The 14,601-nt window shown below is 41.8% G+C and overlaps 1 protein-coding gene across 1 annotated transcript in view; it reads right to left on the reverse strand.

Annotated features, from left to right (window-relative positions):
- Positions 1-14,601, reverse strand: part of Micu1 (mitochondrial calcium uptake 1) — a 142,756-nt gene that overhangs the window by 115,476 nt on the left and 12,679 nt on the right. The window contains exons 3-4 of the mRNA XM_059281814.1: positions 12,468-12,642; positions 4,670-4,832 (exon numbers count right to left, since the gene is read on the reverse strand). Of these exons, the coding sequence (XP_059137797.1) occupies positions 4,670-4,832; positions 12,468-12,642 (338 nt within the window). The remainder of the gene's footprint in view (positions 1-4,669; positions 4,833-12,467; positions 12,643-14,601) is intronic.

Raw genomic sequence — 14,601 nt, forward strand, 5'->3', positions numbered from 1 at the left:
TCTATATGCACACACACATATGTGCACAAAAATATGCTCACACACCTATGTGTACACAATATGCTCACATATGTGCACATACACACATAAATACACACAAAGGAAAAAATGATGATGTTTAATAAATCTAGGCCATATGGCTATCAGATATCTAAACAATACTTTTAAAAATTAAAAAAAGTTTTTGAGATTATAATTTAATTATCCCATTTTTCCCTTCCTTTCCTCCCTCTAAACCCTCATATACCCCTCCCCATTCTCCTTCAAATTCATGGTTGATTTTTTCACTAATTGTTATTGTATGCAAATATGTATATGATGTATATACATATATATTGCTCAATATAATCTGTTCAGTCCGATAATGTTGCTTGTATGTATGTCTTCAGGGCTGACCTTTTGGCACTGGACAACAGTTGGTGCTCTTCCCTGGGGAGGACCACCTCTCCTGCTCCCAGCATTCCTCAGTTGCCCATAGTTCTTCATGTAGGGTGGAGGCCATGTGGGCTTTTCCCATCCAGCTTGCCATGTCCACTGGTGTCAGCCTTTAAACTCAATACTTTTATCTGAGTAATTATGACTCATCAGTTATGTCTATAACCCTAACAGACCTTGCAAACTGACTTCAACTTATACCCCTTTTCTCCTTAAATCACGTTCACTGAAGGCTTTGAGGTCCTTCATATCAGCAGGCAAATCTAATCACAACAATAGGAATTCTGACTACATGCCCTCACATCATTCAATCCTAACAAGTTCACGGAAGGGGCAGTTTGGCCAGTGACAGCCTTCAGGCCACATCCAGCCAACTCACTGTGTTTTGTTTTATCTTTTTTTCTTTTTCCTTAGAGCCCCAGAGATAAGAGTAGTATTTACTGCTCTGCCTTTTGGCCTGTGAAGCCTTAAATATTTACTTTTTTGGTCTTTAAAACAAAACAAACTTTGCTCTAAATCAAATCTAGGCTACAGAGTGAGACCTGGTCTTTACAGCAAATTAAAAAAAAATGGCTATTCTCTATAGAACAGCATATCGTGGCTCTAAGTATCTCCAAAAGTTAGCATGGTTTTGAAAGTGCTTAGATTTCTGAATATGTCACATTAATTTTGTGAAAACACACACACTCAAGGAAACCCATGTTTAACTCCCACACAACGCTCTATACTAAAGGCTAGCACGTTTTCCTTTTTAAGAGAACGTAAAATAAATACTTCAGGTTTATAAGCCAAATGTTTATGGTCTCTGTCACAACGACTCCACTGTACTCTTACAGCTCCCAAACTGTCATACAGGAATGAGTGTGCTATGCTCATAAAACTTCTTATGAACACTGAAGTCTGAATTGCATAAAATTCTTAAATGTCATAAAATAGTTTTGTGTTCCTTTCAGTCTTGAGGCCCTTTTAAAAATGTATCAATTGTTCTCTGTTCATGGGCCATAAAGAACCAGGGAGTCGGCTACAGTTGGTCTACTCTATAGGAAACAACACTGCAGGAGATTAAAAGCAAAAACAGACACAGTGAAATCCTGTAAGTAAATAAATAAATGCAGAACACAGTAGGTATGTGGAGGAAAAAAGTACTACAAAAAATATATTTAAAATACCTGATCAAGTATAAAAATTATGTGTCACTAGCTAAAAGTGCTCTTTATAGGCAAGACTATCCATAACATGGTGAAGAGTCATCCTAGAGGAATGAGGACTCCAGGATACCTGCATCACACAGTGAGACCTGCTTCTTCACTCACACTTTATTCTCCCGTGTAGACGCAAAGTGAAGCAGGCTGACGCAGTAGAAAGGAAACAGAGACTCTCTTTGCCATAGGGTGTGCTGTGCTCTGCCCAAAACTCCTTTGTTTTCATGGAACTTTTATCCCCACTCCATGCTTCTGATTACCTATGTCATCAATTGGCAGTGAGAAACATTTTTGTTTGGCTTGGGGTTTTGGTTTTTCGAGACAGGATTTCTCTGTTTAGCCTTGGCTGTCTTGGAACTCACTTTGTAGATCAGGCTGACCTCAAACTCACAAGGATCTGCCTGCCTCTGCCTCTTGAGTGCTGGGATTGACGGCGTGCACCACTACACCCAGAGAGAATCGGCTTTTACTCCAACAGTGAGAGCCACTCCACACCCCCAGTCTGAAGCGGCCACCTGAGTCCCGTACTTATATCCAGGGACGGTGGTGGCACATCAGCTTAACAGAGGGGGTGAGATTGTTCAAGGAGCACGTGATGTTGTTTTCCTTTTAATGCTCTTCACATTTAACTATGGCTATTCTATATACACACAGTTTTGATATTTAGTACAGAAGCATTCTTAGTCACCTTTTTGCTCTGAAATTCATCAGCTCATTTCAAAATTTTAATTTGAGGGCTTTATGTAGTCGGTGCTTTGTGATTATTTTAAAAGCTCTAAAACTAAACCTCACAGATTTAGATCTGCTGGCTATCCTGGGATATAGTATGTGTGAAGTCATGACAAGACAAAGCTGAAGTAGAATGGCTGGCTGGAGTCCAACCACTGAAGACAGAGATTCAAACTCTAGAAACCTACGCCCCACTCTTCTCCACCTCACCTCACACAGGAGAAGCCGATTTCATTTTGCTGTATCAACACTCTTGCTAATGAATTCTTGCTAATGAGCAAATGAAAATGAAGCCAGTTTCCCAGCAGATCTCATTTTGATGTATCAGAAATTTCCCTCATGATTCTCAAAAGAAAAGCGCTTATTCATTACTCTAGCTTCCCAGGTAAATGAGAAGGGTGCTTGTGTACTGAACTCTCAGTAACTATTCGGTATATGGAGTACATTTTCCAGTAATTAAAAAGGGGGCGGGGGAGGGTGCAGCCCAGTGGTGGAATGCTAACACAGCATGCAGAAAGCCTTGCATTCAATCCCCACCGTCATAAACACAATCAAGCAAACAGCAAAGTACTGCAGAGTTTAATACCAGAGTATATGGAGACAACCGGAAAAAGTAATTGTTCTCAAAGAAATAAAGATAATATTCCTTAAGTGAGGAAACAGTCTTTAGTGGCCCATCTTAAAGTATTGGTTCATTTTCATTGTCACACTAGAGGCAAAGTACATTCTTTAAAGTTACTGATGGAAACAAGATTGTTATCTGGACAGTTATTGTTCTGCAGGCATAAATGATATCTATGCTATCATTAAAAAAAAAAAAAAACAGGAAAATCTCTCCAAGAATCTTTCTTGTGAGTACACCCTGCTCTGCTTTCTCCCTGCCCCCCACCCACGTCGCAAAACAAGGGGCTGAAGCAAGTTTAAAAGGATCTAACTCTTGGGTTGGATGGCCCAGTGGTTAAAGGTGCTGGTCACTAAGCCTGGCCACATGAATTTGATACCCAAGACCTACATAGAGTGGAGGAGGTACGACCTGAGCATCAAATACATTTATGCTTCATATGCATCCTATACACAGAGCCCAGTGATAATTTTATATGATATTTTTTGTGCACTGGTGTTTTAACTGCAATTCACAAGCAGTCACATAGGGAATTATCCACTCATAATGTCACACTGACATTGCAGACACCTCAGATTTTGGAATATTTTGCATTACAGATCACAGATTCACAGTGTTCAGCCTGTACTGGTTTATATTATTTGCCTGGGGTTTAATGCTTTTGACTTCTTTCAGTTGCTGCCTTATGTCTTTTCATGTCAATATAAAGTGCATCCTTCAATTCTTGGTGTACTAGCAACAAGCTACCGAAGCTTCAGTTGTCTGGAAATGTCTTAACTACTCCTTTGGGAATAGGCATTGCCCACGTGCTGTCCGCCGCAGGTGTCCTCCCTGGGCACACCAGGGATGATTACTGTCTAGTTGTTTGCTCCTGTTAACGGATTACGCTTTCTGGTTTGTTAGAATGGCTGTGTAATTTCCTTTTTCCTTGGGTATGTTTACTATACCGTGGAAGAAAGAAATCAGCTTCTCTCCTCCCTAGGGTTCAGCTGCTGTTAAAGACCTCAGTCCTCAGGCCTTCAGTGACTTTCTCAAAGTGTCTGTACGACAATGACACGCTTTGCCATTTCCTTCTGCAGTTCCTGTCCCATGTCCCTCACCGCTGGAGCCAGGCGGCGTGGGAAACTGCTGAGGAAGTCAAAATGAACAATGCAAACTTTTGGAGAACAAGGTCTGCACTGACCAGCTCTTTCTCTCCTCCTCCTCCAGCAGGAAGCCACACCAGGCTCAGAGCTGCTGTCCTATGCCGTAAGGCAAAATCAGCACAGTGCTGTCAGAATCGAGCGGACTCACTGTGTGGTAAGCACGCCCCTGCTTGTACGCTGATGACACTGTGGATCACAACATTGAGTCTTGTCTTTTTTTTTTTAGTGGTTGCTCCAAGAGAGGGTGTAAAGCCTGGAGGACCCTACTCAATGATTCTCTCACAGTGTTCCCTAAAAGCATCCTTAATCATTTACCTTGATGCTGCTTCTTTCCACACACCGTTTACCTCAGCTAGTTCCCCTAAACAAGACAGCCACACTGGACGGTAGAAGCTGAGCACAATTCCAAGCATCTAACAGTCAAATGGTGACTTTAATTACTGCCTGCGCCCATAAACGTTAGGAAGTCCAGAGAAGGAAGCAAAGCAGCCCTAAGAAACGGGTACCCCAAGCCTGCCCCCACGCTAGCACCTTACGTTCGGGTTGCTTCTCATTTGGGGTTATGGATCGCACGAAGTCCTGGGGAGTCATGAACACCTCCGTTTCTCCAGGTTCATTGATTACTTTCAAGGTGGCGAAATATCGGAAGATTTTGTCTGGTGTGGAGTAGGCTCGGATCCTATTCTCATATTCCATCACCTAAAAAGAGAAAGTCAGAGGATGTTACTATGTTAAGCTACGCTCAAGTCCACCGACTCTCATATATGCTCATCTTATTTTGGAGAGAAGCTGATCATCTCTCTGCAGTTGGATTTTTTATATGTATATATAATAAATAAGCTCAATTTCAAAATTTTAAATTTCTTTCTTGCAAGATATCATTCACACTCTAGTTGAAGCAAGGTTCATAGAATTTTGTTTAGATTTCCCCCTTTTTTTTAAAAAAATTTCTTGTTATTGAAAGCTGGCAAAATCTAAAAATGCCACTAAAAGAATTCAAAAAGCCTTAGTAATGGAATTACTGCATACAGTAGCCTGTAGGCTCTTAAATATTAACTTGTAAAAAGGGAGTCACTTTCTGTGGATTTTCCTGAATACAAAGAGAAAACAGACTTGAAATTTCACAGGTTTGAATGGTTAGCAGCCCTTGTAAGGCAAAATACATGAAATGATATCATAGAAAAATAAAATATGTATCACGGAAGCTCAATTATTTACAGGTCTGAAGTACTTTAGACTAGATTATTAGGCAAATTCGCAGAAAACCTTCCCAGGCAGCAAATCTAGAAAGAAACAGAGGGCAGTGCACAGACGTTTGAGTAAAAGCGACAGTCAAGCATGACTACATTTAAGTAAACGTTTGCATGTTACTATGACAGCTCACACGTCTGACATGTGAATCTTCTGAGTACACAACACACTATCCCAATCACACATTTTAGTAAAAAATGTCTCTAATACTTGAATTGTATTTTACATTATTATTATTTATTATTATTATTGTAAGACAGGGTCTCAAGTCTGTAAGCTGGTCACAAACTTGCTCTGTAGATAAGGAAGACCTTGAACTTGGGATCCTCTGGCCTCCGACTCCCAAATGCAGGCATTACAGTGCACAGTACTACACCTCGTGCTTTTTAAAGCTCAGGGATCAAACCCACAGCTGCGTGAATGCCAGGCAAGTACCCCACCAAGTGCATTCCATTCCCAGTCCCCTATACCTTAGTTTTATATGCTGAGGTAGCCACTACTAAATAGTATCTTATAAAAATGTGTCGATGCAATAAAACCTAAAAACTCATTAGTTCTGTATCTATAAAGCAGGCAATACTTTCAAATGTACCCATACATTAAATGTGTCCAATTAACACAGCAGTTATTCTGTTATCCCTGAAGTGGCAGCAGCTGTTTAGCAATGGTCTTAGTTCTACCACCAAATGTGGTTTTAGTGACAGAGAATGAACTGCCAGTTTATAACTCCGCATGACAGGAATTCAATGAGAACTCGCATTAAAATCTGGGTGCTGGAGAGATGGCTCTGAGATTAAGAGCACTGGTTACTCTTCCAGACAACCAGGGTTCAATTCCTCGTACCCACAAGGCAGCTTCCACTCTCCATAACTCCAGTTCCAGGGGATCTGATGCCTTCTCCTGGCCACTGAGGTTAGTGCATGAACATGGTGCTCGGACACACAATTCAGGCAAACGCTCATCATATACATACATACATTTAAAAAAAGAAATCTCAAATCTGAGATTCACAGAAGACTAAAAGACTGAGCACGTGGAAACACAGCAAGAACTACTTAATCCCCGCACAGCCTTGAGGCTTGGCTACAAGTCTTAGACCAAAGGCATTACACTTAGACTACATCTATTTGCTGGCAATAGTGGCTACGGAAGAAATAACCTTTCTGCGGCCCATTGGTATTTCTTGTAGCCTCTCTAAAGACAGGAGTAGGGGGAGGGAGGGATAGTGGCTACGGAAGAAACAACCTTTCTGCGGCCCATTGGTATTTCTTGTAGCCTCTCTAAAGACAGGAGTAGGGGGAGGGAGAGGAGAGAGTGGAGAGAGTGTGGTTCAGAATGTTTAGGGCAGGGGCTTTTGTGAATTAAAAGGTAAAATCAACCATATTCAAGGCAGAAAGATAAGATCATAAAACCATGAGATCAGGAGTTTCAAGTCTGAGAATCAGGTTTCTGGACTGTTGCAAGACTTACTAAATTATGTTACAAAACACTACTAATTTGACCACAAGCTGAGTATATACATTCTGCTATAGTATTTTTGTTCATTTTTCCTTTGAGGCAGTGTTGCAGTATGTATCCCTGGTCAGCTTGAACTCACAGATCTGCCTGCTTCTGCCTCCTGAGTGCTGGGATAAAAGGCCCACGTCCCGACTCAACTGCTGTAGTGTTAATATAAACTAATGGTTCTGTGTGGTTAGAAAGTTTATTCTGAAACAATAGGTTCAGAAAAGTAACAGATTTAGTAAATCCTCATATTGGCAGCATTTAGTATGCATACACGGTAGCATTTAGTATGTACACATTGCTAGCATTTAATATATACATATTGGTAGCATCTAGTATGTACACATTGGTAGTATCTAGTATACACACATCAGTAGCATCTAGTACGTACACATTGGTAGCATTTAGTATATATATATATACACATAGCATTTAATATATACATATTAGTAACATTTAGTATATTTATATTGCCTTTTCTAACTTAGCACCATATCCTGGAGATTGTTCCATATCAACTCTGATTCCTTTTAGTGACTCAGTGATTTCACCAAATCACTATAGGAGGAATTTAGGACAGAGTCCAAGAGAACAAAGTTTGGAAGCAATGATAGGCTACTACTGAGGGACTGGGGATGCTCAAAAACTTACTAAGGAAATGATAATGATTCATTCCATCATTTATCAGTCTTTCTTAAGCATCATTACGTTAAGACATATCTTCCATAAAATTGCTGAGCATAACTGAATCCAATTCAGGGATTATTTTTCTGTGTGAAATACACTAATGAGAAGTCAGAAAGGACTGATAACCATAGCTGCTAAAAGGAAAAATAAGGAGCTGGAGAGATGGCTCCATGATCAAGAGCACTTGCTGCTCTCTCAGAGAACCTGGGTTCAATTCACACCAACTACATGCTAGCTCACAACTGTATGTAACTCAAGTTCCAGGGGACCTGGAGCTCTCTTGTGGCCTCCACACACATGTGCTGCACATACATACATGCAAGCAAACACTCATACACATAAAAACAAATATGTCTAAATACACATAAAAACACATAATCTAAAAAGAGAAGAGGAGGAGGAGGAGGAAGAGGAGGAGGAGCAGCCAGACGTTACAAGTTTACTGGGAACAGGAAACAACACTGCCACCACTAGTGTGGCTCCAGGGACCAAAGACAAGTCTAATCAAGAGTCCTCAGAGTCCGACTGCCAATATTCAAGTAATACAGAGGCTGGAGGAATGAATGACACTTAAAATAAGTGGCAATAAGGCCCAGCCATAGGAAACTTTAAAGGTTAAATGGCCCGGAGCCTGTCCCCAATATATCAAGAGATTTAAAACATATTATTAGGTTGGGGAGAAATAGTTTGATTACAGAGTTCATGCTTGGTCCTAAGCTCAATCCTCAGCATCAAAGGGGGGAAAAATCTGACATTAAAACAGCAAGATAAAACGACAATACATCGGGTGATGAACACTTGATTCAGGTGATAACGTGAACTAGCTCATGCTCCCATTGCCCATAGAGGTGAAAGAAGGCCCAGGGAAGGAAGGTAGCCATCCCCAGCTGCTGGTGCAGGACCAAGAGGCCAAGAAATGGATAAATCCCGAACACCCTGTATCCACTCCATTCCACCACCTGCAGTACATGGAACTCTCCTATCGAAGCGGCTCCAAGTGCCTCCTGCGTTAGAAAGTCCCTCTAGGCCCTGCCCTGCCAGACAGACAAGTACAGGACAGAACACAGCAAGGGAGGCGGATCAACGGTCGGTCTAGACCGAGAAGGTGGCTGCCAAGGAAGGGATGTCCCCACTAAGAGGCTGCTGTCCTGAGTGGGGTTCAAACTGTCCCTGCCCCAGGGGAAAAAACACCACTCAGCTGCACACGACCCAGATGCCACTGAGCCGGTTGGCTTCTGCCTGCCTTGTGATGTACGACAGAGTTTCCCAAGGGCTTCATCAGGGGAAGGCCAGGCTGGGACATCTGGCCCACAGCAGGATGTGTGCCACCATCACCTTCACAGAGGTTAACTCTGAAGACAACTGGGTCTACTATCACAAAACAACAAGTAATCAGACAGTTATCAGGACCAGTTACAGTGACAGATAACGATGAGCTACACTGTCCCTGGGTAGGCAATGTCCTGGGTCCAAAATTCATGGCTTGCGGTGCCAAACTGAAAAATGCAAGGTCTGAATAGTTTTCTGCTAAACTGGATTAAAAGTATACTGCTGAGTTTTCTATATATTCCAAATATGAGAGGAAGTAATTATTATAAAAATCTACTTGTATTGGGGGCATGGTGGCATATATACAATCCCAGCATTCAGGAGGTGAAGGCAGGAGGATCACTGAAGGAAAAAAAAAAAGACAAAAATAAAATACACACAAAGAAGCTAATCCATTTGTGGTTGTGGCACCCCACATATATATTTTGCTTTGTAGGAAAACAATTTAAACAAAATCCAGACATTGTATGTGAATAGCAGAAGTAAGGTCATGGATCAAAGCTATCTATGAGATTTTGACCAAGTAAGAAAGAATTTCGTTATAATAAAACAGCAACTGCTTAAGAAATGAGGATGTGCTGGGCAGTGGTGGTGCACACCTTTAATCCCAGCACTCGGGAGGCAGAGGCAGGCGGATCTCTGTGAGTTCGAGGCCAGCCTGGGCTACAGAGTGAGTTCCAGGAAAGGCGCAAAGCTACACAGAGAAACCCTGTCTCGAAAAAACAAAAAACAAAAAACAAAAAACAAAAAACAAAGAAATGAGGATGCTTTACCTCATACATGAGAGGCACACAAGAGCTTTTAAGAGATACAGTCTCTTTTTAAAATGATACAAACTGCTGACTCCTAAGAGTAGTAGAGTTTTGTTTTTTTTTTTTTCTTGTTATTTTGGTTTTTCAAGACAGGGCTTCTCTGTGTAGCCCTGGCTATTCTGGAACTCACTCTGTAGACCAGGCTGGCCTCGAACTCACAGATCTACCTGCCTCTGCCTCCTGAGTGCTGGGCTTAAAGGCGTGCACCACCACTGCCCAGCCTGAGATGGTTTTTAATAAGCCCACAATAAAAAGATATAGTTTATCATGCAATATTTCTTTAAGGTCTCCATTTTTACGTTTGTATGTTTGTGTGTGTCTATGTGCAGATGTGCATGCCACTGCGCACATGTGGAGGGCTGACGATGACTAGTGGGGTCGGTGCTCTCCTTCCAGCACTGGGGTTTAAGTTCCAGAGATCAAACTCAGGTCACCAGGTTTGGCAGCAAGGGCCTTTACCCACTGACCATCTTCACAGCCCGAGTCTTCTTTGTAAGAACTGTTCCAGTAATGTTCTATTGAAAAGATCTCATTTGTCTTAGTAGATGGATTTGTATATACTTTGTAATTTTTGCTTTTATAAACAGTATGTATTTTGTTTTGTAAAAAATAAAATACTAAAAAATAAATTCGGAATTAAAAATGTGATTATGATCATTAAATTATGGACAGAAGAACTCTTACCATGTTTATATGTTACTTAAAGGAATAAATAGTGACAGCAGTCAGTGATGAAAATGATTCTTGGGGAATGAGATGCACAAGGACTACCTTTCAACAGAGGGAGGGGACATGGCTCGTCCTCTGAGACTAGGGAAGAATTAAGAACTGTTCCTCACGTAGGTCAGTTAGGCTTTACAGCTTCAGGAGGTACAAATTAATACACCGCACTGGTAGCTTTGGTGCCCCTGAGATGCTGGAGGCACTGTCATCTGCTAAGGGGAGGAGAGGCTATAAATGGAAGCAGGCTGACACATGTTGACTTGAGTCATTCGACTCTATTTCTAAAGTGGAAGTGTGTAAATGAAACTGGCAGCATGTGGCAGCGCTACGCTCTGAATTTACAGAATTCACCTAATACCTGACGAACTGTGATATAACCTTTGTTCAAATTCACCCCGGTCACAAATGGATTTAGAAGTTGAGAAACTGTATAATTTCATCTAAAAAGTGTTCTGGAATATTATTTAAGATGTGTTACATTTGTTTATGCTGTGGACCATTTGTTTAATGATGCAAAGATGTGCTGCATTCTTTTATGTTGCATTTGTTTAACTCTGTGAAGCTGTGTTACTGTGCCTGATGGTCTAATAAAGAGCTGAACGGCCAATAGCAAGGCAGGAGAAAGGATAGGCGGGGCTGGCAGGTAGAGAGAATAAATAGAAGGAGAAATCTGGGAGAGGAAAAAGAAGAAGCGAGAGAAGGAGGAACCACACAAGGGGCCAGCCACCCAGCTATACAACCAGCAATGGAGTAAGAAAGAAAGAAAGATACACAGGAAAAGAAAAATCTAAAAACCCAGAGGCCAAAGGTAGATGGGATAATTAGAGTTAAGAAAAGCTGGCTAGCAACAAGCCAACCTAAGGCCAGGCATTTATAAGAAATAAGTCTCCGTGGGTGATTTATTTGGGAGCTGGGTGTTGCCCTCCCAAAAGAGCAAAACCAAACAACAACAACAAAAAAGTTCTGTACTTTGGAAGGAGTGACTCTTACAGATGCACATGACACAGCACATGGGAAGCAACCTGACCTGCTGTGGCATTTATATTTCTGTAGCTGGAAGCAACTGATTTTAATGCTAACAAGCAAGTTGTCTAAGAGATAACCCTTTAGAGTGTTTATGTGCATGCTTGCTGAACTCCGAAGTCTGACGTCACAGGAAGACACAGAAAGCAAGCATGGGCTTACTATTTGAACTGAAAGAACCAAAAGTGTGAGCCTCCTGGAGACCAACCACAGACACTGCTCTGCTCACTTTTATCTCATCTCTGGAGGAGCTGAGGTGAAAACACATAGTTCCTGAAGACAGAAGGTAAGCAACTCAAAACAGCTCTAGGAAGTTCCTGAAACTGACCAGATTCACTAGCCGCCCCTGCACCCCACCAAGAGTAAATAGTAGAGACTGCTGAGAGTCACTCTCAGATCAGCCACTGAAGCCACAAAGAAGCAGAGACCAGCCAAGTAGCCTGGGGGGCGAGGGGAGAAATCAGCTGATCTACCTGGAAGAGGTTTAGACTATCTGAGGCACCTGGAAAGGAAATTCTCCAATCTGTGGAGCTGCCTGCAGGCTGTGCAGTGTGCTCCAGGTTCCCAGCTTTGTGAGCTATCACTCATGCTGGGGTGGGCTTGGGTGAGCAGCTCTCTTTGAGTCATTTCTGCTCCTGTAGGTGACCTCTCATTCATGGTCCTGTAAATAACCCCAATAAAACATACTAGCTCCCCAAGTTAACCTTTGCTGGTATCTGTACTTTGGTCTACTGTGGGCTCACTATCTGGAGTGAGTAGATGTGTGCGCGCGTGTGTGTGTGTGTGTGTGTGTGTGTGTGTGTGTGCGCGCGTGCGCGCATGTGTGCGCTGCGACTCTGTCACGTGATGCTCCACACTCCTAGGGTACCTTTCGCTTACAACAACAGTAAAGAGGTGAAGAACTCAGGAGCGACTGTGACCCATCTGAAACCCAGACGAGGAGGTGGACAGCACGGCTCCCCTTTAGAACACAGTTCTGATTCAGTAGCAAAACTCTGATCCATACTTTTCTGTCTCTGAATCCAGAACGCTTCTTCTTCTTCTCTTCTGGATAAGGCTCGGTCCCAGCATCCGCGGCCCTTCCGTCATGACTGGAGACTTCCCCTTCCTCTTTAGTCTTCCCTGTATCACCAGGGTCAGGCTTTTTGCTGTTGACACATGGCGGAGACTCTGCGTGAGCCCTGGTGATGCAAAAGGGAAGTCTAGGTTAACCATGGAGGTCCATCCCATTAACAAGTACTCATACACAGCTCAGCAGAGCAGCAACCACATTTGTCCAAAGTCCTACACGAAAGACTTCCTAAAACCCTGAAGTATTCGGCAACCCCCGTCCCCCACCCCTCGCCTTGTTACCTATGCACAGGAAGCTTGCTAAGTGAAATAAGCTAGGCCCAAAAAAGGCAAATACTATATAACGGCATTCCCATGAGTTACCAAGATTAGTGAAGTCACAGAGCAGAATGAAGACTGAGGCATTATTATTTAATGGGTTGGAGCTTCGGATTGTAAAGGTGAAAAAGGTCCTGAAGATGGACAGTTGAGGGAATGGGAAGTTGCTTTTCAATGGGTATATCATTTCATTTTTACTTTTCAGTGGGAATATCATGCTTTAAGTTCTTTCTTTGAGATTTTATTTTTAGGTGTAAGAGTATTTGCCTGAATGTATGTCTGTGCATCATGTGTGTGCATTGCCAGCAGAGGTCAGAAGAGGTCTTTGGATCCCCTGGGACTGGAGTTTTAAAGAGCTGTCAGCTGCTGTGAGGTTGCCGAGAACTGAACCTGGGCTCCGGTCCTCTGGAAAAGCAGCCAGTGCTCTTAACTTCCGTGCCATCTCTCCAGCTCCAGGAATATCATTTCGTCCTTAATTTTCAGTGGGCATATCACTTCATTTTTTACCTTTTAATGAGTATACCATTTCATTCTTACTCTTCAATGAGTTTAATATTTCATTTTTATTTTTCAGTGGTATACCATTCCATTCTTTTTAATAAGTGTACCACTTCATTCTTACAAGACGAAGTTCTGGAGTCCTATTTCACAATGAGAATATACTTAATATGACTAAAATATGTTTTTAAATGGTTAAGATGAAAAATGTTATGTGCTGTTTACTGCAATAAAAAATAGATATAGAATAAAAAACAAGTAATAAAATCTCTCTCTCTCTCTAATTAATTAATTAGAAACAAGGTCTCTCTCCATAGCTCTGGCTATCCTGGAACTCACTATGTAGCTGGCCTCCAACTCACAGATCCACCTATCCAAGTGCTGAAACTAAAGGTGTGCACCACCACGCCCAGCTCAATAGAAAATGTTCTGATTTTGGTTCCCTCCCTCTCTCTTCCCACGTCCTCCCGACCCTTCCAACTCCATGCCTTCTTTCTCTCTCTCTTTAGAAAACAAACAGGCAAGAATAAAACAAAACAAACAACAACAAAAAAGCAGAGAAACATGTACCATAAAAACAAAGAATTAGAAATCATAATATACAAGCAAAAGACCAGTATGGCAAAAATGCCCAAACAAAGCATTATGAGACAAGAACCAAAAACAATAACAACAAAATAAAACAAAACAAAACAACAACAACAAAAAAACAACCAAACAAACAAAAACTCCAAAACCAGCTTGGAGTTCATTTTGTGTTGGCCATCTACTGCTGGGCATGGGGCCTGCCCTTAGGTGTGGTTTGTACACCCAGTAAGATTCTCTTGGAGAATTTTTCCTTTGTGAGCAGTTGTTAATTGGAGATAGCTCCTGGGTTAGTTTTTGGAGACAGGGACTCTACCTCAAGAGTAGACCCGCAGGCAGAAGGGAAGCGTGATTTGTTTCAATTAGTCTCCTACAAGCACATTTTGAAACATTATTATGCTTAACTATATTGTAGAATTTGATTCACTGTGACTCTGTTTTCTCTTGATTTAGAGCACAAAGCAGGGAATTTCTCACCATACGTCACAGTGAATCCCGACATGCCAATTCCAAGCCCGTTTTTTCTTTTTCAGTAAAGTCATGCTCAAGGAAAGACAGAAAAGCAACCAGCCACCACATTCACATGGTTGTCATTGCACAAAAGAATTAAGTTACAAATAAAGGCAAATTTAAGGGGGAAAAAAAAGAAAAAAGAAAAAGAAATGTGG

Source organism: Peromyscus eremicus, chromosome 16_21 (genome assembly GCF_949786415.1).
Source record: "Peromyscus eremicus chromosome 16_21, PerEre_H2_v1, whole genome shotgun sequence".
Taxonomy (NCBI): Eukaryota; Metazoa; Chordata; class Mammalia; order Rodentia; family Cricetidae; genus Peromyscus; species Peromyscus eremicus.